Below are 27095 nucleotides of genomic sequence, written 5' to 3' on the forward strand. Positions count from 1 at the left end.
AAAAAAAAAAAAAGGCCCAAGAAACATCTTGATTGAAACCATGCAGGAGTTGCACCTGAAGCAGCACTTATCGGCTGAAAAGAAAAAATGATTTCATGCTGGTAGCACATGTAGTTTCATTTCCTGAGAGTCAGCAAGCTTGTTCCAGTGCTGAGCTCAAAAGAGCTCTTCTACACCACATAACTCCAAGAGTTATGGCCTCATCTGGAGCCCGTGGAAAAAAAAACAGTTGGAAAACCTCGGTTTTAATTACTCATCGGGAGACATCCTGTTCAGAACAAATTATTACACCACATTCTTTGATTTCTTATCCATGGCAGAGTCCCACACTGGAGGTTAGTAAGAAAAATCTGAGGTTACTGAGTATAAGGGAATAAGTTATTGAGTGTAGTGATATAAAAGCTCACCTGTCCTCATTCTGACTGCTCTCCAAGAAGCATGAAGCCTCACTGACCATGGCATCCTGAAGCTGCTGGCTGACGAGGACCTCCACTTTCAGCCTCTGGAAGATTTATTACTAATATATCAATATATGGCTCCGTTCAACCATTTCAAAAATAAATTACACAATACTCTCTAACCAAAAGCTCCTGTTGCTCTTATTTTATTAAAAAGAGTTAGGGAACATCTATAATGCTACAAAAGATTTATATTTCAAATAATGTTATTTCTATATATTTCTATTCATCAAGAATCCTGAAACACCATTATCACAAAAATATTAAGCAGTTTTTAACACTGATAATAATCATAAATGTTTATGTGACAATGAAGAATGGAGTACTTGCTGCTAAAAAAAAATGAAAGTTAACTTTAAATTGCAATATTATTTCAGAGTATTACTGATTTTACTGAATTTTTGCTTAAATAAATCAGCCTTGGTGAGCATAAAACACTCAAAATGTTAAAAAAACAACACTTTACCAACCCCAAACCTTAATAGTATTAATAACTTATGTAGTATTAATAGTATTAATGCCATGAAATTAGTAAGTCAATATTCTGGTTTCTATAAATCATAGCTAGCATTAACTAGCAATTCGTTGTCTTTGTCATATCCACATTATAACATTTATTTATATCTATGCATGTCTAAATACAAGTTATTCTATGTGCTATATGATACAAACATTGGAAAAGTGTCAAGCAAAAGAAGAAAAATGATTTTAATTACAAATGCCACAAATATTCCAATAGTATTGTTTTAGAATAAAGATTTATCAGAACAGGATCTTAATTGGAATATGCAATGCAGGTGTACATGGTCATTATGAAGCAACACGATTCACATGATAAAACTAAATATTAGAATATAATTTTTTATTGGATTTCATAACTGTATTCTTTACCTGATGTGCAGCTAGCTGCTCTCTTACAGCAGCACAGTTTCCAGACATCTGATTGGATGCCCCAGCCTCGATTGTGTCCAGGAGCTCCATCCAGCACTGGCACTTCTGCTGGAAGTTCTGAGCATGCAGCAGCTCTCCATACATCTTCCTACAGACAGAGATGTGCATTGGCATTCACCAGACACAGTTTAGTTACAGCTCATGTTAGGGTGTAAAAAGTATGGAAAAAAATGTTGAAGTAATATTTCATCCAAAAATGAAAATTCGCCCTCATGTTGTTCCAAACCAGTAGTTTTTTTCCCCAACAATAAAACAAAACAGGAGATTTAAAAAAGTTTTAAAAAACAACATGATGATCAAAAAATAACAAAATTCTCATGTTTAGGTAAACTATCCCTTTTACTAAGATATATGGAATCAAGTCTATTTCAGGCCTAAATCAAAATGTTTGAGAATGGACCAGGTTTAATTTAGTGAAGTTTGACATGCCTGTGTCGGTCTGTGGCCTGAGAGAAGACCTGAACCCATTGTGTGTTGAGGGTCTGTAACCTCTCCTCCTCTGCAGAGCTTAAGGAGAGTCCGAAACTCATCTGATTCAGAGCAGCAAGGTGAGGGTTCAGCCCACTCAGATCTAACAGAACCTTAGAGACAGAAAAAAAGAGAAAGATTTACATAAAATCAAACTGTAACCTTTTAGTTTGCTCTAAACCACAAAGAGGAGGACAAAAAGAAAATCAATGAAAACAACCTCAAGAAATGCCACAGATTCACCTTTAGTCTTTCCAGGCTTGCAGCAGAGGAGCTCATAATGCTCTCAAAGTTTTTAAGTTTTTGCTCCATTGACTTCAACTCAGTGCTGAAACGGCGGTGCTCCTCCAGCTCCTCCTATAGATCAAGAGCAGCACAACACTTGCGTTGGATGTTGTAGAAAAGTTTGTCATTGGTCAGCAGATCAATCGAATTACTTCAATGTTGTATTTAACCTTTTAAAGATATTAACATGTCGCCCTTACCTGGACTTGTGCCCCAATGTCAAAAAGTGCATTGCCAAGATGCACATGGTCACGTGACAGTAGCCTGGTTTCTGATTTGATCAGAGAGGCTGACTGGGGATTCACATGTTCAGTGAGAAGCTTTGAGGCCTCCAGGACGTTTCCCACTGCTTTGCAAGAGGCATGTCTTTCTCCAGAGCCTGTGAAAGACATTGTTTTTTAGACATTGGGTTAGAAGAGCCACAAAGGAAGTTACATAATTTATCATGTCATAAAATAGTATTTTTAATGACTTATACCAGTGTTCAAAAGTTTTTTTATTTATTTTTTATAAAGTAATAATTTAATTCAGCAAGGATGCATTAAATTGATATAAAGTCATGGTAAAGATGGACTTATAATCTTACAAAAGATTTCCATTTCAATTACATGCTGTTCTTTTGAATGTTCTATTCATTAAAAAATCTGGAAAAATATTCAGCAGTACAATTATTTGAAATACTGAGAATTATTTTTTGAGCAGCAATTCAGCATATTAGAATGATTTCTGAAGGATCATGTGACACTACAGACTGGAGTAATGATGCTAAAAATTCAGCTTTGCCATCACAGGAACAAATAATATTTTAAAAATAATTATTATTGTTATTAATTGAAAAATATTTAACAATATTACAGTTTTTTCTTTATTTCTGATGAAATACATGCAACCTTCAATTTGTAAGTTAGCCACTGATATCTATTTTTGAAAGGTAAGACTGAATCAGTAGATGGTAGGAAAAAAACATTTATTAAATAAATACAGCAGCTACTAAAAAACATTAATTAAATAATAAAAACAGTAACTAAATAAAAATGAATTACTTTTTCCTTTTTCATTATTTATTTTCATTTTATAGACAAAATTATTCAAAAATACAATTTTATAGACATAAAATTATTCAGATGATCAATTTTTTTTTAAATATCTATTGATTATTAACATATGTTAAATATAATATTATTTATGTTTAAGCTTAAACAGCAATTATAAGCATTTTTTTTTTTTGAAGTTTAAGAAACTATGTGTATGCATTTTAAGAAAATAAATGCCAATTTAGACAAATTGAATAAGAACTGATTTATGATCCGATGTTCTTTTGTGTTGAACATTTTTTGGTAAGAGTAGCACAGGTCTCATTTGCTATTTTTAGCCCACAGAGAAAAGCTTCAGCTCAGATCTCAATGTTCCTTCTTTTCAAAAGCACAACCGGACTGAAGTACTGCAGACCCATCTGTAGGACTAGAACACTTTAGCACTTAACAAGTACATGCTGAAATTGGCTACTATTTAGGTCTGTTTTTTCACTGTGCATTGTTACTTTGCATTTTCTTTACAAATTACAAAAAAAGAATACCAAACCAGCACCTTACATTTACAAATTATTTAACATAAAAATATTTATGTTTATCATTACTGCTGTGAACTGTATGGGTTTAGTTTGCTTTAAGGGTTGTTGTTGTTGTAATCCCTTTTGTTGACCACCAACCTTTTACTTATGTACTTGATTGTGTTCTGTACTTCTGATCTATTGCATTTTGATTGATTTTTCATTTGCACTGAGCTCTCACCTGGCATTAGCATGCATATTCAGTCATTTTTAGGTAATTGAGGCCAAAAATCACAGAGTAAAAATCTAAAATTACCATCTCATTTAATTAACAATATTTCAAGTAATATGCAATTGGCATTTTCCATTTCTTGGGTAAGTGTGATCAAACCTCTGTCTGATAACACTGCAGATGTGGATGGAATGAATAAGTAAATTCTCTACAGCTACAGAGTATCAAGATACTATCTGGATAGGAAACATATCCTAATGCCAAGTGTTAAAGGGGCCTAGATACTATTAATTACTCACACTGATGCCCTGCATCCTGCTGTTGAGTAGCTCTACAGTGTTTTCTTCTCTGTCTGAAGAACTCATAAGCTCTCCAAGCCTCTCCCAGTGCTGATTTAGATGAACACAGAACTCTCTTGTGAGGCGCTCGTATTCCAGCCAAAGCCGCAATGCATTCTGGGCTTTTAGTAAATCGGCATGCACATCTTCAGTCACTGCTTGATGTCTGAAAAGAAAACAACATTAATTCCCAACATAGGTCCAGACAAACAAAACTTAAAAATCAAACATGTTCTGTTCTCTCTTTGCATTGCAAAGTCTGATTCTGATTAATTTTAGTGAATCAGCTTGTTTGCATTATTCATCTTTAATAAATGTTGACTCAACTAAACAGATTCATCAGCTAATTTATAAAGGTGCTACCATTTTAAAGTAGCTTTCAAAGTGTAATTTCAGTTTAAAAGGTGAATTAAAGTAGGTGAAGGATGTGTGAAGTAAAATTACTTACCGAGTTCTCTCCTTCTCGAGATGATCAGACAAACGTTTAGATGCATAAGGGTTGAGTTTGTCTTTCAAGTTAGAGAACACCTCAGTTAACTGGGTCCAGGTCTCTGATTGGTTCAGCTCCCTTTCAAGCTTCTGTTTAGAAGCATAATATTATAATACCCAATAAATCACATTGCTAACAGTAATGGCAATGTTGAATATTTATATTGCTTGAATTCTCAGGTTCTCAGGAGAATAAAATTGGTGTTTAAACATTGAAGTTTATAATGTTAACAGTTAGTATATCTTTGTCGTTATTTAATTTTTTATTTAATTTTGAAAGTAGAAAATGAGAAAACGGCTCCTTTTTTGTTTTTAAATTTTTTTTTGCAAAAAACAAAAAACAAGATTTCGGCTTGTCAAGGGTCTGCCACGGTACAGGTTGTGTCGAGCCATTCATTAGTCGTGTTGTTTGATGAGAAAAAGATTAAATGTAGTTGCAATTAAACGGGTTAAGAATCCCTACAACTGCTGCAGCAGAGGACTATTATTCTGCTGTGCAGAACTGTAGAAAAACTGATAATGGCTCTGTTTGATCTTTGGCTGACCAATCAGCAGAAAGGGTTGTTTAATACCCGCACACATGTAGAAATGGAATATTCAAGCTATTTATTTGGTTTTTTTTTTTTTTTCTACCCCTGAATGAAAAACGAAAAATTAAGCCAAATTCTTGTTTTTCAATTTTTGCAAAAATACGTTTTCTCAATTTCTACTTTCAATATTAAATAAAAAAAAATCAAATGACCAAATGATACACTGACCACTAACAACCTTACAATTTAGAAAAAGTACAACATTTACTCACTTGCAGGTGCTCCACATGAGTTCGGCTCTGCTCAGATGAGAACACAGAAACTCTGCAGAGCTCCAGCTTGTAGACCACCCCGGTTGTTTGCAGTTCTGCTGCACTCATTTTAGATTCAAAGTGAGCCCATTCATCTTTGATTGGCTGTAAATCCGACTTGAGAGCATTTATCTGAAAAAAAAAAAAACATTTCTTCACTTAATCAAAAGTGATGAATGAACTCTCATTGAAACATTTGACACATTTGAAGATGTAAAACAACAGTTACACACAAATCAACGGAATTCTTTCTAATGTTATATCTACGCATCCACAGAACCAAAATACCCAAAATCTAAGAGATACAACATCAACTGATTGGTGTTACTGATCAAATATTGTAATATATAATAAAAAAAAATACAATTCTGATAATATGTTTTGATGCAATATTATTAATTATTAATTATCAATATTAAATCAATATTATAGGGGTCATCGGATGCTACATGCACTTTTACAAGTTGTTTGAACATAAATGTGTGTTTTTTAATCTTGTTAAATCATTTCCCCTTTCTCATATCAAGCCAATCTCAGATGCCTGTCTGTGTGACGTCAGGCCCCTCCCACGATTGTTGATTGACACTAGCGTTTTACCTTACATTACATTACATTTATGCATTTAGCAGACACTTTTATCCAAAGTGACTTACAGTGCATTCATGTTAACATTTTTTACCTAACGTGTTCCCTGGGAATTTAACCCACAACCTTTTGCGCTGCTAACGCAATGCTCTACCACTGAGCCACAGGAACACTTAGACCCGCCCTGAGTGAGCTGTCAACAGTCCGCAATTGTTTCAACGCCGGAGCAGGAGAAAACAAGAATGGCTCCTAAGTGATTGAGGTGTTTTGTTGTTGGATGTGATAAACATAACATAGCAGTCATCATTTACTCCTGACATCTGAGGTGCTGAAGACGCAATGGATTACATTTGTTTTTGAAGGGAATGCGCCCCCCGATCTACCTAAATGTGTCTATGTTCGTGTGAATCATTCTGATCCAGCTTCACCTAAAGTGAGTATAAGGTTCTTTTTTTAATTTTTTGCAAATCACCTTTCCTAATAACATGCAAGTTAGCAAGTTCCACGGCTAAAGTAAACAGTATCATGAGAACGGCTCATCACCCCACAGAAGAGAGGGGCAGGGTGAGCAGAGCTCATTAGCATTTAAAGGAACATGGACTAAAATGGCTTGCTGAAAACAGAGCTGATTTTGACATGGCAAAAAAGGTTGTTGTTTCACACTACCATTGAGAAATTTTAACCAAAGTATGTTATAGACTTTTCATTAAGACCCTAAAGAATCATATCAGCTTGTGTAAAATGGGCATCTGATGATCCCTTTAATAGAAAAAACAAATACATATCATGACCACTCACATAAGCACAGTGTTTTTATAGTGCTTTAGTGCTGCTGCAGTATGTTCACTACTATTAACACGTTTAGGGTTGGTAAGTTTTATAAAGATTTTGAAAGAAATCTCTTAGGCTCACCAAGGCTGTTCAAAAATATAGTGAAAACAATAATGTTCTGAAATATTATTACAAATGAAAATAACTTTTTAAATATATTTTAACATGTAATTTATTAGTGTCACATGATCCTTTAGAAATCATTCTTATATGCTGATCTGATGCTCAAGATTAATTTATTATCAATGTTGTAACAAATCTGCCTCTTAATATTGTTGTGGAAATTATGACACATTGATAAATTTATTATCCTTGCTGAAAGTATTATTTTCTTTAAAAGAGACCAACATTTTTGAAAAGTAGTATATGTGGCCAATGTGCACAAATTTACTGATGCATTCTGGCACAGGGTTTAAGAACTTACCTGTTGACTCAAAGCTTGCCAGTCCTGGACGGCTGAATTCACCTGCTTGGAGAACGCTTGATCTCCAGGATGTTCACCATCCTGCTGCCCGAACAGGTGAAGAGCTCCCAAAGCCTTCAGCTCAGAGGACTTCACCTGCAGCCTGTCCTCTGTCTCCTGCAATGAAGCAATATCCTGGTAATATTTCTGGTATCAGTATACTGTATATTTCTGGTAACTTTTTCAAAAGCATTCCTTTGACTCACTCTCACACCCACAAATAACAACTGCAACATTAAATCTTCAAGCTAGCTGTGAGACATGAGACTCACCTCACACTCCTGCAATGTTTGCTCAATCTGCGAGCAGCTCTCTGGTCGCCAGCTGTTTTTCACCCATTCAGTACGTTGAGAGATCCAGCTGTGGATACAGCGCAAACGCTTTTTTCTGTCCGTGCAGGCCTGCCACTGGTCCTCAACATCATGTATCTAGAGACAGAAGAACTCGTCACATTTCAAATACAATGGCTTTTGCAGGTTATACAGGTTACTGCATCTATGCTGTACTTCTGCACTCACCTTGCTGTCAATTTTGGCCTGTAGAATAAGCCAACTCAGACTGAGAGCTCCCAGTTGCTCAGCGAACAGGATGCGCTCATTGCGATTGGTGGGTTCATTCACTGATCCTGCCCACTCCACAGACTGGTGATTCAGAAAGTCAACGTACGGCTGATGACTGGTCATTTCAGCCTTAAGATCCTAATATATAAAAATACAAGTGTGGAATATGACGTTAATGTTTTCTAAGATTTTTTTTTAAAGAAATAAATACTTTCATTCAGCATAGACACATTAAATTGGTCAAAAGTGACAGTAAAGACATTTCTAATGTTACAAAAGATGTCTATTGTAAATAAATGCTGTTCTTTTGAACTTCCCATTAATCAAAGAATCTGTAAAAATATATCAAAGTTTACACAAAAATATTAGGCAACACAACTGTTTTCAACACTGATAACAATAAGAAATGTTTCTGGAGCACAAAAATCAGCATGTGTGACCCTGGACCACAAAACCTGTCATAAGGGTGAATTTTTCATCTGAAAGCTGAATAAATATGCTTTCAATGTATGTATGGTTTATTAGGACAATATTTGGCCGAGGTACAACTATTTGAAAATCTGGAATCTGAGGGTGCAACAAAATATTGAGAAAATAACCTTTAAAATTGTCCAAATGAAGTTCTTAGCAATGCACATTACTAATCAAAAATTACGTTTTGATATATAAACGGCAGAAAATTTACAAAATAACTTCATGGAACATGATCTTTACTTAATATCCAAATGATTTTTGGCATAAAAGAAAAATGTATAATTTTGACCCATACAATGTATTTTTGGCTATTGCTACAAATATACCCGTGGGACTTAAGACTGGTTTTGTGGTCCACGGTCACATATTAAGATCATGTGACACTGAAGTCTGAAGTAATGATGCTGAAAATTCAGCTTTGCCTTCACAGGAATAAAGTTTTATTTTAAATATATTTAAATTGAAAACAGTTATTTTAATAATTATAAATAGTAATATAGTAATACATTATATAGTATAATATAGTAGTAATTAATAGTAATAATATTCCACAATATTATGATTTTTACTGTATTTTCGATTAAATAAATGCAGCCTTGATGAACATGAGAACAAAACGCGAACCAAACAAAGTTTTCCATTTATACCCTGAAATAATGAGAAAGCAGAAAATCAAAAGAATTAAAAGTGTTTAGCAGGTGGACTACCTTCAAAGCCTGTAGATGTCTAGACAGATCAGAGGAGCTCAGAGAGCTCTCATCTTCCAGTCGCCCCTCTACATTTTTGAGGCAGGAGGTCAAGCTGGCCAAGATCTGACTGTGAGACTGCTTTGTCAACAGCTAGAAAGAGGGCAAGAGGATGCTTACTTAAACACTATCAGTTTGACAGAGCTTTTCTTCAGATGGATGAAGGAGACAGAGGGAGAGAGAAAAACAGAAAGAAACTTAGAGAGAGACATTAGTCGTACTTGTTGCTGTGTCTGGTGGAGAGTGGGCAGGACGTTACTCAAGTTCGTCCATTCCTGCTCAAGTTGAGCCAGTCGTCTGCGCAGACCTGGAGCTTCACCGTCAGTCAGCTGCAGTATCTGTGCACCTGAACGTTCTGCAGAAGCTTTCTGTGCTGAACGGCACTCCAGCTCCTTGAAGAACTCCTACAACACACAAACCATACCACATTCCTATTTAGGCATTTTAGGTATGACACATACTGTATGGTCATGTTTTATTTGTGTAAAAAAAAAAAAAAATCTAATTATATTCACCATGAGCTGGGTAAAGACTGTTCTGGAGTCCAAGAGACCAGAATCAGAGAAATTGTTCCACTTCAGAACCTGTTCTTGAGCATGACGCATCCATTCTTCTAGTTCTGTTGAGTCACGCTGGAACCTACACATTCAAACGCATTAACTTTGTTACCTATTCATTTGTTCATACCTTACCTCCAACAAAATGGCATTAAAAATTATTATTTGGTTATTGCTTTTCTCACACCTGTCATAATTCTTTCTGATCTTCTGTGTAGACTGTATCTTCTGCTGTATTTGATTATGAAGCTCCATCCAGCGTAACAACAGTTGTGATTTGGAGACAGTCTGGCCAGGCCACTTAGGGTAACAACCCTTTTTCTGTAGGATCCTGGTTCGGTCTTGGACCTCCCACACCTGAGGCCTTGTGTCTTCTAGGATCTTGTGCAATCTCTGACAATGAGAGAAAGTGGAAAAGAAAAGAAACGTTTGTGGGTTAAATTTTAACACTTGGGAAATTAAAACACACTTTTTCCCATCTCATCATCCACCTCCTCATCTCTCTCAGCCTCAACTGCTTACTCAGATGGAGTGGCTTGTGAGGATGGGAGTGAGTTCGATGTACATCTATTACAGACACAAAAGGGGTAGTTTGCTGTTCCTCCTATATCAATCCACCTGAGTAATGAGCTTTGGTAGACATAAAGAGAAAAATAATATGACTACTGACTGTTCCGTGCGATTCAGTGTAGCTGAGAAATTAGCTTTCGTAATAGTGAGGGGGAAAAATAATAAAAGAGCGACCAGTGCAGGCTGCAGAACATGAAGTTCCACAGATGTGGCAACTATCGCTCTGAGTAATTTAATCAGGAACATCATGTGCTGGACCAAAAAAGATTCTCATGCAACATACAACCAAAGAAAAGAGAAGACCTTCTCCCTTAATTTTGCCCCCCCCTCACACTCCTACATGTCTCAGACACTTATTACTTTTGCTACTTAGTTGGTTTCCTACCAAATCACTAATATCGGCAGGAGTCCTCTATCGCTAAGGCAATAATGTGCTCAGCAAAAAATAAATAAAAATAAAATAAAAATAAACAAAATATGCAGTAAAATCCCACAACTTCTACAGGTATGTGATTTAATAATTCAGACAAGAAACTGCTTAAAAAATAAGTTTCCTAATCTACAATTGTCTTCTTTTATCAGCAAAATATGTATTTTTTTAAAAGTAGTTTTTTCAACAAGAATAAATTTACATATTTACACTTGTTTATTCCCAAATAAATATACAAAACCATTTAAAATTTTGGGGTTGGTATGATTTTGTTGTTTTGTTTGTCCATTTAGTTGATTAAAAATATAGTAAAAATTGAAACAATTTTACATTGTGAAATAACTGTTTTCTATTTAAAAATAGAAAAATCAAACTCCATCTGACCAAAATTTTTAAAATATAATTATAGCCTATAAGGGCTGAAGTACTCCAGACTTCAGTGTCACATGATCCTTCAAATCATTGTAATATGCTGATGCGGTGCTCAAGAAACATTTGAAGGGTTGAAAAACAGCTGTGCTTAATAGCTTTGTGAAAAATGTGATACAGTATTTTAAATGTTTTACTGTCACTTTTGATCAATTTAATCTCTTCTTGCCAAATGAGAGTAGTAATTTATATCAAGGAAGAATTTTTGAATGCTTGAGTGTATAAAAATATATTGTTCTTTACCTGTATTTTTTTTCTTGAGCATAAACCTCACTAAAATGCAATTTTGCTCAATTTGAAACTTCATCTTTAGATATTTAAACTGTGAAACAAGACAAGGAATTTGTTTCTGTCATTCCCATGCAAAGTCACAGGATGTAAAACACAGCTAAAACTATCAAAGGAGACCTATACTCAAAGGAGGTCAGAGACAGGCAGCCATTAGCGTTCCCAGGGATCTGCGGAAACAAACCTCAAAGGACTGCAGCTGACACTGCAGTTCTCCCTCTGGCTCTGAATCCAGACTGGACATGTTTGTCTCCATCTCATCCAACTGTTTACGCAGTCTCTCAGTGACCTCCTCGTACTGAGACCACTCCTACAACACACACAGAGTGACGAGAGAGCTTCTGTTGCTCATTTCTCTTAATACATTTTATACATGCCATTTACTCCTATAAAATCTTGGTTTATTAAATTAGAACTAAATTCAGACAGATAATGAGAAATTGTTTTGCATTGTAAGAGACCGATAACATTAAGGTTTGAATAAGTTAATTCCATTATACCTCTAAGCTGTGCTGCATTTGGACACCATGAGTTTGTGCTTGACCCTGTAGATCTGATATTAACTGCTCCACCTCTGCTTGGCCCTGCAGTGACCCCTCTGGCAGCTTCTGGTATAGCAGCTTGACCATTACAAGGCCCTGACCCAAATCTTGGAAGTATTTCTGTTAACAGTCAATTCCAAACATTATTAGAGTGTTTTAAGCAGACAAAAAAAACATGTATTATTATTAATAATAATATAATTACTAAGTTGATCAGCTGTGTACCTTGTGTTCTGTGAGCAGACTGTGCAGCTGACTGCAGTTTTGTGGCTGTGCATTCTGACTGCGCAGCAGCCGCTCAGAGCCCAGCTCCAGGAGAGCCCGCAGACCCTTCAGAAGAGCTTCAGAACATCTCTGGAGCTCAACATTATTCTGTCCCGCCGATCTCCGCCGCTCAAGTGCCAAAGCCCATGTGCCGTCTTGCAGACTCACAGAGCAAACAAGCACATTAAATCAGAACTTGTAGTTACTGACCAGTTCTAGCTTAGCAACTGTTGCGGTCTACCATTTTATCAGACATCTTTACACACTTTTCTAAAGTATGTTTGTGTGTATTTTAAGTTTTAAAATACAATTTTTTAAAAAAATACAGTAAAACGTTGTTGCATGGTCACTTATTATAGTGACAAAAGGTACCCAGAGAAGCTACAAGCAATATCTATTCATTTATTTTGAAAATATTAAATAATTCTTAAAAACTCATGCTGTGGATTAACTCCATTTAGGATGTTACTAATGTCATTTACATATTGAGGAGGCTTTTCCCCCTAAAAGTTTTCCTTTATTCTGTAGACTTTGCAAGTGAATTGGTAATACCTTGATGCTTGAAAGGTCCTTGAGGAGTTTAGCTGAGTCTTCCATCTGTGATCCACTGGCATTTAACACAGTCTCCGGAATCTCTAACAGATGCCGTCTCATCTTTGTAGGCAGGAAATAAAAAGATGCAGAAATGCAAAATCAGCCTCTATGAAATGTACTCTGTCAGCCACTTCTCTAAATTTTTTAGATATGAATATAAACTTGTATTTTTAGTAAATTTTGCCCTAACTGAAAATTACCTGCTTTACATCTTGTCCCTTAGTTATTATAACTTTACTACCATTCAAAAGTTTGAGGCCATTAAGATTTTTTTTTTTTAATAAATGAATGCTTTTATTCAGAAAGCATGCATTTTGTTGCTCAAAAGTGACTATAGATATTTATAATATTTTAATTTAACCCCGCAGGGTAGTTCTTTGGTTTTAGTAAGCATGTTTACAGGGCTGAAACTGACCTCTAAAGAACTGACGTCCTGACATGAGGTGAGAAGCTGGACTAAACTCACTTGATCTTCACCTCCTCCTTCAGACTGTGACAGATCACTGATAACTGTGTGATCCTGAGACTGGCTGCTGCTCTGGTGAACCATGGCCTCAATAACATCTCTCTGTATTCCCTAGAGCGTTGGAAGGGCAGTGTTTAGTCATACGAAAAATACTTGAAATGATAAATCTCAGTATACACCTAGATTTCACATAGAATTACCAATGTTGTATCTTCCTGTGGCACATATTCTGTATGCTGGGAGGAGAGCATAAGAGGAGCTGTGGCATCGATGGGTTTAGTCTCTGTCTGGGTCTGATCACCATCAGTAACATTTATTGTCTCTGTGTCACGTGGCTTTGGGCTTGTTGTTTTCACTTGATCACTTGTACCGGTTTCTGTGTTTACAGATACTTCATTCTGATCTACAGATTCAAACTCTTTAGTCAATTCATTGGCATCACTTGCTTTTAACATGGTGGTTTCTGAGGATATTCCTGGCTTTGCTGGAACTGCTTCAGTCAACTTGGTTTTGGGGCACTCATTTTGCTTTTCCTCAGCTATATTTGCACTGTCAGTCTTCAGACTACTATCATTTGTAAATTCTTTCGAATGTTGGGATGTTAGTGCAAGTGAGGAACTCGTCTCTTCAGTAACTGGTCTGCTGACTATGCCAGGCATTTCAGAGAAGTCAGAAGGCTCGAGTAAACAACTTCCTGTGTCAGCGTCCTGAGTTACATACTTGATTGCATGAAAATCAACTTCTTCAGGAGATGATTCCTAAAGACAAAAACAAGCACTGTAACAAATTTGAATATTAATACAGAATATAAAGTTAAGTGTGTGTTTATCTGCATTTTACACTGTTTGAGCGGGGCTCATCCAAACAGTCAGAACTATCTATTTCACAATTAGGAATGTGAGAAATAATAATAATGAATCTTAATGCCTGCCATTAAAGAGAAAAAGTCAAATGACTCTGTTGGGGTCAGTCTTTACCTTAGTGACACAATCTCTTACAGCAATGTCAGCACCTGACTTAGCATCTTCCCCCTCTATTGTCTCATCTGGGTCCTGGTACAGAAAAAGGAAAAATGATTAGAAATGATGAAATGATTAGAGATGATGGTCCAGTGTATTAGAAGAATAGACTCCCTAAAGACGAATGAAGAAAGAAGCTGTTACTGAAAGAAGAAATGGAGTTATATTCGGCATTCTGCAAAGAGTGCTGCCTTCGTGCTCAGAAAAGAAAAGCATTTGTTTGCAAAGCTGACTGAATTCTAAACATAAACAACAAAAATTCCAAGACTAGCAAAAGCATCCACCACCAACTCCTGTGAAATTACAGAGAAAAAAAGACATTGCCATTATCTAAAAAGAAAGAAAGAAAGGAAATATAAATAAATATGCATATAAATAATATCATATATATTTATTTATGCATATTATTAGAATTGTATTAATATCTACCTTTCTTAAATGTATATAAATAAAAAATTAAACACTGCAAAGAGGTCCAAAGTTCAGACAAGAGCTCAGAAATGTTCCCTCTTCAGGGTTTGGCAAAGCCTGGGAAATAAATTGAAGGTTTTGAGGTTTTACCTCTGGAACACTGCACGTGAGAGTTCCTGAGGACGAAGACTGATTGTCTTCATCATCCTCCTCAGTGTAACGACCTTCCATAGAGACCTGCCACCAGGGTTATGCAATGACATATTATTCTTTACTGTAGGTTTTTATAGTGACAGAACTAATGAGCTCATCCTCATCTTAGATGTCTTCTGAGTTAGAGTAGACATGATGATGAGTTGATGGACTTACCCTCTCATCTCCAGTGTAAAGATGTGGCATCGTGAATTCTGTGGTTTGGTCTGAAGGGAGAATCATTTCAGCTGGTTGTCCAACAGAGGCCTGAAATGAAAATCAGCAAAATACTTAGTTTCATCAAGTTGTAAAACTTGGGCAAACCAAAGTCACTGTTACAAGGTCACATGATAGAGATCATGAGAAAAGCCAAAAGAGTGTCTTAACTAGATACTACTGCCTTTGCCAATAAAGCTGTGCCTGTAATGATTTACTGCCGCACCATATTAAAGTTTTAAAGTGCTTTATTTTTTAAGAGCAATCAAAAAATTCAAGGTTCCCACACATCCCTTTTGTGAGTTGGCTTTAAATGCAGGGATTTTCTCCTCCTCTCATTCCCACAGATATGAAAGCAAAGAGGAGAGGTCACACACTGGTCACGGTCATTAAAAAAACACTACAAATTTACTGCACTTTCATGAAATGAACTAATATTTTCTAACTAGACCAAAAGTAATTTGAAATATTGATGCTGGAAAGGTTGTAAATGGATGTGTTAGAACCGTTGAAGAAATTATATTAATCAAAATTGTTTCAAAGCTTGATTTGTTTGTTTATTAAGGAGATGCCTGCACTGAAATTTGATAGCTGTCTTTTATCATGACAACTATAATTCACGTAAAAGTTATCAATCATCTAATATTGCCATTTCAAGGATTGCCATGCAATGTGACATAACATATTTAATTTAAAAAATGTAATTTTAAAAATTGTATAATTATTGTTTATGAAGTTCTTATGGTCTCATATTAATATAAAGACTACAAGAAATAACTCAACTTTTAAAAAAGCCATTCACACCTCAGGAATAGAAAGGTAAGCTGTTATGGAAGTCCTATGTATTTTATATGTAGCAATCACTATCAGTGAACACACTCCTGTAGGTGAATTTGCCATCTCAACATGAACAAAAATTACTCTCTGCACCTTTAAAAAATACATACTTCATCTTCCTTTGCAAATATTTAAGTTGTAAAAGTTTAACATTTTAATGCTGTGTGAAAAACAACTACTGAAATCTGCTTTTCATGAACTAAATAAGTAAAAACGCACTCCAGCTCAGTAAACATGAAACAAACCACTGACTCTTTGGTAAACACTAACACACTATTAAAGCGACAGACCCTCAACGCTGTGTTTTGCTCCACACTGAGCTGCTGTAGCTCCTGGATGGGCTGCAGGAGCTCTTGAGCCCGATGGAAAGCTGTGAGAGTCTGCTCTGCCCCAGCAGGAAGCCCTAGGCCGGGCCTGCAGCTCTCAATCTCATCAATGGTCCTCTTCATGGACTGGACATTATCCAGAATGACCTGTTACAGAGGATAAGAGAGAGAGGGACTGTAAATGTTTACAGTACAAACAGAGGATTAGTGAGACATGATGTACAGTACCTGTATGTGCTCCAGATGTTCCTCAGGAGAAATGTTCTCTGTGTCAGTGGCTGAAAGGATTGTTCTGATCTTATTTATATTTTCCTCCATTGCCTTTACCTCTTTTTCAATGGCATCCATCTCCTAAACACAAGTTATAAGTGAATTCCAATTAAAATATAAGCAAAATAAGATATTTCATCCCAGTATCATAAACTAATAAGCAACTCCAGTAATGGAATCGCATAAAACCCTACAAACTAAGTTTACACTGTTAGGGATGACAAAAGGTCCAATACTTTTTCTGCGTTATGACACCAGTTTTTCTGGTATCCCAAATTGTCAATTTTTGTGATGTATTAATGCAAACAAAGTCAGTTACAAATCAAAGTTGCAGCAACACTTTTTTTTTCATACTTCATACTTTTTTTTTAGCAAGGATGCATTAAATTGATCAAAAGTGAAAATTAAAAACATTTGTTAAAAAAAAAATGTTTTAGAAAGATACCAATTTTTCTGAACTCATCATAAAAGAAACCTAAAATTATTAAGTAAAATAACTGTTTTCAACACTGATAATAAATTTGTCTTGATCATGAAATCAGCCAATTAGAAATGACAATGATTTCTGAAGGATCATGTGACACTGAAGACTGGAGTAATGACTGCTAAAAATTCAGCTTAACATCACAAGAATAAATTAGATTTTTACATTTAAATATTTTATTATTTCACAAAAATAATATATAATAATGTAATAAAATTAAATTTCACAATAACACTTTTTACAATATTTTTTATCAAATAAATGCAGCCTTAGTGAGTTTAAGAGATTTTTTTTTTTTCAAAAATATAAAAAAAATCTTACCGACCTCCAACTTTTGACTAGTATTGCACATATTATGTAAACATAAGCAGAAAAAAATTATATATATATTGTATTAACTTTGTATAAACATTGTTTTTAAATAAAAAAACAAAATAAATATATATATAATAAAAAAAAAAATAACTTAATTTTATCTTAAAATTAATATATAACAATTTGTTGAAATACCAGATTTTTTTTTTTCAAAAACTTGATTTTTTAAGTCTTTTTGAACATATGGTTTTACTAAAACTTATCTGAAAAAGTCAGACATCATTTACTTAATTCATATTTATTAATTAGTGTAATTAATTACGTTCACAAAAATGTTTTCCTTACTGAGAACTACTTGAAGGCTTTGCACTACTGTTTTAATTTAATGTCTTAATATTTATGTAAATACATTTTCCATAAAACCACTGTTCAACAGAAACTGGTATGGTATCAGGAATCATGAAATTCAACTGGAACTGATTCAACTAAAAACTTGGTATTGGGACAAGCTTTGACACTGCAAATCCATAGACAATAGTGAACAGAAACGTAAAAACAATTTCTTAAACATTTTTGAATGTAATGATATTTCTTACAGCTGCTAGGTGCTGAAGGTGGGAGAGCGGGTCCAGAACGCTTTGCTGCATGAGTGAGATGTTTTGTACACACAGCTGGAGAAGATGTTGTTGAGGGGTGGTGTCACACACTGGAGTGATCTCCTGCAGAGCAGGCAGGAAGGCCTCCAGATCTGCCCTGTATCCCTCCGCTTCATCCAGCATCATCTACAGACACATCAAAAGAGCTGTTAACAAGTTACTGCTTAAAGGCAAAATGTCTATAAATTGAGGTTTTGACCTGACCTCAAGGGAGTTGGCATGAGAGTTGATGCATTTGGCAGTGGTGTAGGTTCTGGGTGCGACCAGCCAGGACTGAGCCTCTCTCAACCAGCAGTTGGCGCTATTGAGTAAACCCTCATAGTCCTGCAGACAGGCAGGGACCTGAAGGGACCAAGACACAAAGATGTAATCAGTCAAAGTCTGCTATCAGTGGCATTATGTGTTGGCTTATGTTGTGAAATCATCTGACCCTGCTGACGAGGGCGGTCCTTTGCTCGGCCTGTTTGGCTGTGGTCTGGTAGAGCTGCAGAGGCTCCATGAGCTGGTCCATGAGAATGTGTGCTCTCTCAGGCTTCTGCTCAGCCATATCCTGCACCTCAGCCTCCAGCTCAGCTATCCGAGTGTGCCACTGGTCCAGCTCATCCCATATGCGCTGCACACACAGGCACAGACGCACACCAGACCTGAGTTACTTCTGACATCAAATTTTACTGGACACAAACTAAAAATATGAGAGCTGGAAGAACAGTTGTATGTCATGTCAGTATGTCATGAAGCCTTAATATTTCACTTTTATTCTTTTTTTATTTTTTTTATTTCTTAATTATATTTTGTACATTTTAAAAATGTAAAGAATTTTAGACATTTTACCAAGTGTTCATATATTCTCTCTCTCTCTTATATAATGCAATTAGCGTCAAGTATGAAAAACATGCAAACCGCACACATTTGGATTCGTGTTGAAGGAGAGAAGTATGTGAACCCAGGTTTGAGGCTGGAATATACTACAAGACTTTTAAAATCTGAAAAGATTTTTTTTTGTTTTTGTACAGCACATTTCTCACACACCGGTAGTTTCAGTTTCACTTTATATATTAATTAGTTTTGCCATTTATATTAAACGTTGTTTACAATGAAAATGGCACCATAATCTGTTTGTTTTATACTTATATTTTTACAATTATAGAGTAAGAATACATTAAAAGAATGTTTAAGTAGTATGCAAAACTAAGTAAATAGAGAGAAAAGAAAAACTAAGCAACTGATAGAAAGATATTTTCAATAATGTTCACATGAAGGCAAGCCAGAAAGAAGTACCTTTTGTGTATGTTCAGCCTCAGAAAAATTAGGACTTGTTTGCTTCAGCAGGGCCTGCACACAATTCAAGCCCACCCTCACCTCTCCAACCAGCTCACCCATTTTGCAGAGAGGACCACTTCTCTCCATGACCATGACCAACTGAAGAAAAAAAAAAAAAGATACAATTGTATTAGCTTTAATTGAAACTAACACACAACACAAATACACTGAAACTATAGGTGTCATATTTAATACATATTTTCTAAAAATACACTAAAAACAAATGTTCTTTTACATGTTCAAGGCATTTATTATAAAGTATTTATTACAAAATTAAATAAAGTGAATACTTTGTCTTGGGCCTCCTGCATGGAGACGTTGAGCTCATTGTGTAAGATTTGAATCTCTGTAGGCACACAGCTCCATTTCTTCTGCACTCTGTCCATGACATCCTGCAGTCGAGCCTTCTGTGAAACCAACTCCACTTTGACTTCCTACAATGCAATACAACACAGTGAACACAATATCAACACCAAGGACTGCAGAAACAGACAGCCTGCCTGTCAAACACAGGCACCAACCTGTAAATGTTGAGCAGCTGACTCCGACTGTAAAGCCGTCAAAAGAGAGAGAACATTCTGCTGAACGACACCCAGCTCATCCTGCACACGACCCAACTCCTGGTTCTCAAAAAGCACCTCCCGGCGGATATTATTGCTCTGATCTCTGAGACTAAGCATGAAAATGTCTGTAAATGTAGATTCTGAACATTTTCTCAACTTGTGTGTTTTTGTGCATGTGTGTACAAGTCAAACCTTCTGCAGTGACCCTGTAGAGACTGCAAGTCCTGACAGATTTGAGGACACACTTTCAGCTGCTGCAAATTTGAGACCCCAAGCAATCGTGCCACATGGTGTTGTAGAGATGCCAAAGTGTGATGCTCCTGCTCAATCCCATCTTGAAGGCGCTCAGTGAGGCTCAGAACACCCTGAAGATCCACCAGGGATCCCATCACCGTAGACGAGTCTGGGAGATCATTCTGCAGTCTGTCAAGACCTTCCTTTGATTTATTCAGCTGCACAGCAAACCCAAACATGAAAAGAAATGAGTTAACACACAGTTTACATAATCATTTTACGAGAAAATTAAAATTGAAACAAGCTGGAAAATATATATATATATTTTACATACACGTATCACCAAGTCTCTCCACTCTGCTTCTTTATGAGACATGCTGGCTTTGAGAGATTCCACTCTGCACTGCAGCACTGCCCAAGACCTCCACAGTTGTCCCAGCATCAGATCCATGGGTGCTTTGCAGCGAAGACCTGGGCAGCTTTCGCTCAGTTCCTTCAGCTTTTTAGAGAGGTTCTTCAGCTCTGTCTGGAGCACCTGCAGATGAAGACAATTCTAGTGCATACTTGCATTGTTATGAGATGAAAAGTGGCACAAGGAACCATAAAAAACTGATTTTCAGAAGGCAAAAGGGAAGTAAAAGCAAGTTTTCACTGCTTTCCCAAATCTTCTTAAGATCTCCATAGGCATTATTGCTATGCATTTAACCTGTTAATGCTAAATGACCACAAACCTTTACTTTCAGCAGTTGATCTTGGCAGGCTTCAGAATCAGCTGGTTTTTGACTTAAAAATGTTGAGATTTGAGAATCAACATTTTTGAGAAGTTGACTCAGTTCTTCGTGGTGACTCATGTGCACAATTTGATCTTTCATGGACCTAAATTGGAGCAGAAAGATTGAACCGTTAATGGCAGCTAAATAAAAGTGCCTCTAGTACATTTCATTTAACCAAATAGATGTATTCCATTCAGACTAATTGTTTCAGAGGAAAATATTTCCAAGTACTCTACCATATATGGCAGACATTTAAAGAGCTTTCTGAGAAAATGCTTGGTTATCGGTAGAAGCATTTTTCCCAATAACCCAAAAATGTAAAGTCCTCATTATTTACAATTGTAAAATGATTTTCCAATTTGATACAAAAATGTCAACAACAATCATATGAATCATAGGTCAAGGATGTTAAGTTTTTGTAGAAAAAAAACAATCCATAACATGCTTTATAGAGTATAACTAACCTCTGTAAGGCCTCAAGTCTGAGCTGTGCCTGAGCTTCTAATTTGGCATCTTGTACTAGAAGGTGACTCAAAACCTTGATATGAAGCTGCTCGGTTAGAGGGATGGAAAGGCATGTCTGCTGGGGAACAGAAGCACCAACTTCAGACAAGCGGGCCTGGAAACCCTCAACCAGAGTGCTGAAAATCTGTTGAACATAGCGATGCTCCTCTTTGTATCCTTTGAAGCCATCAGAGGGGATCATGAGATTGGATCCAATCTGCTGAAGGAAGCTCTCTGCACCCTGAACAGCCCAGTGGTAATGCTTCAGTGCCTCCCGAGCTTGGAGCAGCTTGTCCTGGACAACGAAACACAAATTCTTAAAAAAAAATTGGATAAACAACATTCATAGCTTTCTAAAAACTAGAGATGGGTAAACTACAATGGTTACAAAAAGTAGCATTCTAGTGGTATTAGTCATTTTAACATACATGGACACATGGAGCTTACCATATGCATATCACAATCTTTAAGAGTTTTCTGGCCGAGATCAATGGTCATCTGGTAGCTTTCAACATCTACTTCTTTCCAGTAGTGCGCTAACATTCGTAGAATAGACTCAGTGGTCTGGATTAGCATCCAGTGCTTTCGTAGCTGTGTATCAATGGTCTTATTATCTGGCTCCAAGCAGATGGTCTCCTTCAGCTGCTGACTGACACTGTTAAAGAGCTCAGTGAGTGGACTGAGGTCTGTAGGACTGCCGAGTCGCTCTGCCAGAGAGCACTCAAGAGTTTTAGCCTCATTTTTTACTGTGAGCTCCCAAGAGGCTAGCTGCTCAATGACCAAACGGATTTTGTGCCTTTCTGTTGTCAGCTGGGATGGATAGAGATCTTTCGAAATGGCCTCAAGGTGGTCAGCGGCTTCTTGACATGTCATCCTCACCAAAGGCAGCTCCACCAGGACAGTCTGACAAAAGCCGAGCCTTACGTCAACTCCTACACTTGAGTCTACAATCTGCGACAAGCTCTTCTTCACCGCCTCTATGGAGTTCTCCATGCGCTGCCTTAAAATGAGGTACTCTTCATGCTCTTTGGCTTGCAACTCCAGCAGATGTATTCTCCTCTGTAGGTCTAGTACAGCATTGAGCATCTCTTTCCTCCGAGGATCTGGGCAGTGGGGAATTTCTGGCACTTTGCAGAGGAGCTCCATCAGCATGTGCTTAACAGGTTCAAGAGGCAAGAGCGAGTCCCTTGTTACGGGATACTTCTGCCGCGTGACATCAGCACTCATCTGTCTCAAGCTCTTCAGAGTGATGTTCTGTTCCTCAGCAGAGGATTCCTGAGCATGAAGGAGTTCTTCAAGCACCCAGTGCAAGGCGCACTTACGGTTCACAACCCTAGAGACCTCTTCTTGTAAGGCTGTTAGCCTACTGATAAGCTGAAAGCTTTCAGGTACACTCAGACCGTGATTCACTTCTTTCATTTCATCTAACAGAGTCTCCAGATTTTTTGCTTGTCTCTCAGCATCCCTCAAAGCTTCTGTGCATACCTGAATCTGAACCCTCAATTCTGGGATGGTAGTTTTAGGTTCAGAAGCCACTGTTTTACCAGACTCTTTTTCTAATACTGAGGTCAACCAAGAGCTGCTGTCAGTGATCTGTTTCCACAGTCTTTCTCTAATATGAAACATTCTGTTCATTTCTGCAACAGCACATTCGGTCTTCTCTGTAAGCTTAACGTACAGATCTTCTAGGGAATTGAGGGTGGGTGACATGGAATCCTCCTTATTGAGTCCTGTAACTTCTTCTCTTAACTCTTTCAAAACAGAGGCCAACTGAAACCTCTTAAGAGATGTTTCAGACTGCAGTTTCTTCATGTGATTGACCTGGTGACTTGCTTCTTCAGGAAACAGAGACAACCTCCTTCTCCTACTGACTTTGCTTTCTGTTTGTTTAGCCCATGTAACGTAGTCCCTGATAATCCTCATGATCGGTGAGCAACCATTGCCCTTTGAAGTCTGAGAGCTGATCTTCTCCTGAGTCAGAGCAAGCTGAGAATTCAAGCCTTGCATTGCGTCCTCCACATCTCTGAGCTCTTTTTTTCCCAGCGGACTTGAGGAAAGAGCCTGAGAAACCTCAAGAAGGTACAAGTAGCGCTCAGTTAACACTGCCAGGTCTGCAGTTCTCACAGTCTCTTGTAGCGCACTTTGGCAGTCCATCTGTCCTTGAGAGGGATGCGGAAGAGAAACTGACTTCTCCAGAAGCTCCAGTTCATGGTGCAGCTCTCTGGCTTCTTGCAGGAGTGCAGCTACTTCTGCTGTGCAGATGTTAGCACCCCACAGACTGCTGTAAGCAACCCGCTCCACAGTTTGCCATCTCTCCTGTAAAGTCCTAAAAGGTTCAATGCAGGCCACAGGTCCCTCTGTCTCACCCAGATGGGCTGAAATCTGAGAGCATGTCTTTAGGAGCTCCTCTAGTATGCCTCTCTTCTTCTGCATGTTCTTCAGGAATGCATTCAGCTTCTCTACTTGAAAGGTGCTGCTTCAATGCAGTCCTCAAAAATGTGAGAATATGATTACTTTTCAACATTGTATTATATCTAGACTTCCAGTACAGGTACAGTACAAGTAATGGACACACCCCCTCATTCTTTATTATGACTGTTTCCAGCAGTTTACTTCATTAACTATTTAACAAGAATATTACATTTAAAAGAAGATCTATCTATCTGTCTGTCTGTGACTATTTAATGTTTTTAAAGTAAGCTTTCTTCCATGTTACTGTTTCAGAATATTAATTCTATTACAAATTAATTTATTTTTTATTTATTTTCAAGTACAGTTTCAACACTAAGGCACAGATAAAGGTAAATACATTTAAAGGTAAAGGTAAATACATTTTAGAATCATCTCATCTATGTTAATGATGAATTTACACACACAGAGTTTCCATGTTTAATGGGACATTCCATAGGTGTAATGATTTTATATTGTATAAACTGTATTTTCTATACCCTTACCCTACCCCTAAAACAAAACTTTCAGCAGAAAAAAAAACATTTAAAAAAAAAACGACAAAGATTTTGGATATTCCCATGATAAAAAACCTAATACTTTGATCCTCTTTCATCCACTCGAATCAATGTTAAAGGGTGAATAAAACTATTTTGTGGTCTTTGCAGAGTATACCGGAACACACACACACACACATAAAATGTCAAGGATGCTCACTGTGTCAGTGTGCTGAGCTCAGCCTCCAGGTCGTGTAGAGTATCCGCGAGAGCCCGTTTTTGCTGGTGGTACTGTGTGACCTGCTGGAGCTGTGTCTTTTTGTACTCCATCATAGTTGAGGTATCCATCAGTACTGTTTTCCATCTGCCCTCTATGGTTTGCTCGGGCTTTGAAGAGCATGCTGCACTAGATTCACTTTGAGGCAGTCTAGCCACCTGCTCCATAACACACTGCTGGCAGATCTACGACACACAGATAGAGATCACGTCATAACATTTACTGTCATTGTAAATGGTTATAGTTAGAAAGTTTCACTCGGGTGCATGATATACATGAATGTACTGTATATACATTTCAGAAAGTTTAAGTATTTGTTTGTCCCCTGCTAAAGGAGCACTCAAGTTGCATGAACTCCAGAAGTTTATGTAAAATCTAATAATGTTTCACCAGCATGACTTATCTAAGGATCATCTTGAGCTCCAATGGAAGCTAGAACATCTCACCTTTTAAATAAAGGAGTTGACATCATCAGTTACAAATCTGATTACATTTGACCTGGAAATCTGAATAAGTTCTGCTTTATTTTAAGTAATTTTTGCTTGATTGGAACAGCAGCTACACTAATTGTGTCTCTATTTGCTTTTCTGTTCCTAACACAGGGTTGGCATCCAGAGGTCACTAGGAATTACAGAAGCTTCAGTCTGGATCCAACTCTTACGAAGATCTGAGAAGAGATGATGCCAACCCCTCAGAGGACCTCAGATGATGCCAACCCTCAAACAACATAAAAAAAACCCACCAAATTTTACTAGAATCGCAACATATAATCATTGCATTTAATAGTGTTCACCGTCTGTTTGATTACGTCATAAATTGCATGAATTTTACTGTACATTTCTGCCATTTGGACATCAACTTGACATAGTCACCACTGACAAGCTACTACTAAATATAATGTAGAAACTTTAAAATAGAAACTTAAATTTTCTATAAAGCTACTTTGCAATGATTTGTATCATGGAAAGCACTATACAGATCAACTTGAATTGAATTGAACTGAAGTCATATGTTTTGTAATCAGACATCTCCTGAAGCTAGTGAGGGCTTGTTATTGAAAACGGTAGATTAGATCTTTATGACTAGTATTGCATCTTTTACTGTCAGCAGCTGTTCACAGCTGGAGGTTTTGGAGAAAGTGCAATGAGGTAAAGTACTGTACCTCAGCTTCTTCCAGCTGTTGAGTCATATGTTCAATGCGGAGTTGGGCCGGTCGGTACCGACATCTGAACACCCACAGGGCAGTCCATGCCAGACTGGTCTCAGATTCTAAAAGCGATGCATTCTGAAACACGGAATCTTGCCTTGGTCTAGATTCCTGCAAAAAAATAAAAGTATTAAAATTTGTATAAAAATTGTTTTTTAATAATTGTCTAAAAAAAAAAAGAAAAACTACAGTGAAAAAAACAAAGTAAAACCGACAGGAATAAAATGGTACAGTTAAAAGTAGCACATATCACAGGAAATTCCTCCTTCCTGTGCAATTTCCTCCCAGAAGACTTGAGGGAATACATGCTCTTCAAGTCAAAAACTAACTAAAAATGAGTTGATTAACAGATAACAGTTATATTTGAGAGAAAAGGTTAATCTTGGTTTGAGCTTTCTGAAGCCTTTTTTTCTGTGAAAAGCCCAAATGTTTAGTTCACAGAAGCTGCTTGAGTTCTTCTAGATGTTCCTGGAACAATTCAGAATAAAATCATAATGTGTTTACATGCAGGAGCATACCTCAGAACCGTGACTGGTCATCAGTAGCGGCTGAACATTAGTGATGGTGTTCAGTAAAACGGCCCACACATGTGTTCCAGTAGGCTGCTCCACATGCCTCGTTTTATCCTCACCGTCTGGTACTGATCCTCTGCTTTGGGGTGTTTTGTTGCCGGCGGATGGATGTGAATTGACTCTGTGCATTTCTTCATACTACAATAAAGCAAAAGTGTCAGTTTAGATTTCAATGAAAAATTTCACCACGACATTGCTTGCACCTGCTTTCAGAGCTCGTTTAAAAGAGAAACAGCTCTGCTGTTTACTCGTTAAGTCACGGTTTCAGAAGAACAAGGAATGCTGCCCAGTTGGGAATTGAGTCTTCCCTCTAAAAGGCGTGGTGTGCCTTCAGGCCTAAAACAAACTCAGGAGGTGGTACTACAGGAAGTAATGCTAACAAAATGTAGTATAACGAAGACTAATGAAGTACTTGATCACAGAAACAATACTGAATAACCGGTTATCAAAGCAAATGGATAAGTGCCACACTATAACCATGATAAAGGCTAGAGGGAGATATCTATTAGAATGCCAACACATGGAATGATGCGTGAATGATGCCTATGGAAAATAATCAAATCA

At 37.0% G+C, this 27095-nt stretch overlaps 1 protein-coding gene across 1 annotated transcript in view; it reads right to left on the reverse strand.

Annotated features, from left to right (window-relative positions):
* LOC109105302 (nesprin-2-like) overlaps positions 1-27095 on the reverse strand; it is an 81838-nt gene that overhangs the window by 21287 nt on the left and 33456 nt on the right. The window contains 41 exon segments of the mRNA XM_042747483.1: positions 408-502; positions 1350-1497; positions 1839-1993; positions 2121-2234; positions 2363-2511; positions 2514-2541; positions 4243-4447; positions 4730-4860; positions 5573-5743; positions 7452-7607; positions 7763-7918; positions 8009-8188; positions 9232-9363; positions 9492-9674; positions 9786-9909; positions 10015-10220; positions 11729-11854; positions 12045-12206; positions 12312-12515; positions 12903-13004; positions 13360-13521; positions 13611-14168; positions 14388-14462; positions 14991-15080; positions 15210-15299; positions 16376-16558; positions 16640-16762; positions 18077-18262; positions 18341-18478; positions 18567-18749; positions 19415-19555; positions 19747-19890; positions 19978-20128; positions 20212-20471; positions 20588-20788; positions 20985-21129; positions 21491-21825; positions 21978-24009; positions 24696-24937; positions 25915-26070; positions 26478-26669. Coding sequence (XP_042603417.1) covers positions 408-502; positions 1350-1497; positions 1839-1993; positions 2121-2234; positions 2363-2511; positions 2514-2541; positions 4243-4447; positions 4730-4860; positions 5573-5743; positions 7452-7607; positions 7763-7918; positions 8009-8188; positions 9232-9363; positions 9492-9674; positions 9786-9909; positions 10015-10220; positions 11729-11854; positions 12045-12206; positions 12312-12515; positions 12903-13004; positions 13360-13521; positions 13611-14168; positions 14388-14462; positions 14991-15080; positions 15210-15299; positions 16376-16558; positions 16640-16762; positions 18077-18262; positions 18341-18478; positions 18567-18749; positions 19415-19555; positions 19747-19890; positions 19978-20128; positions 20212-20471; positions 20588-20788; positions 20985-21129; positions 21491-21825; positions 21978-24009; positions 24696-24937; positions 25915-26070; positions 26478-26669 — 8714 coding nt within the window.

This window comes from Cyprinus carpio, chromosome B20 (genome assembly GCF_018340385.1).
Source record: "Cyprinus carpio isolate SPL01 chromosome B20, ASM1834038v1, whole genome shotgun sequence".
NCBI classification, from domain to species: domain Eukaryota; kingdom Metazoa; phylum Chordata; class Actinopteri; order Cypriniformes; family Cyprinidae; genus Cyprinus; species Cyprinus carpio.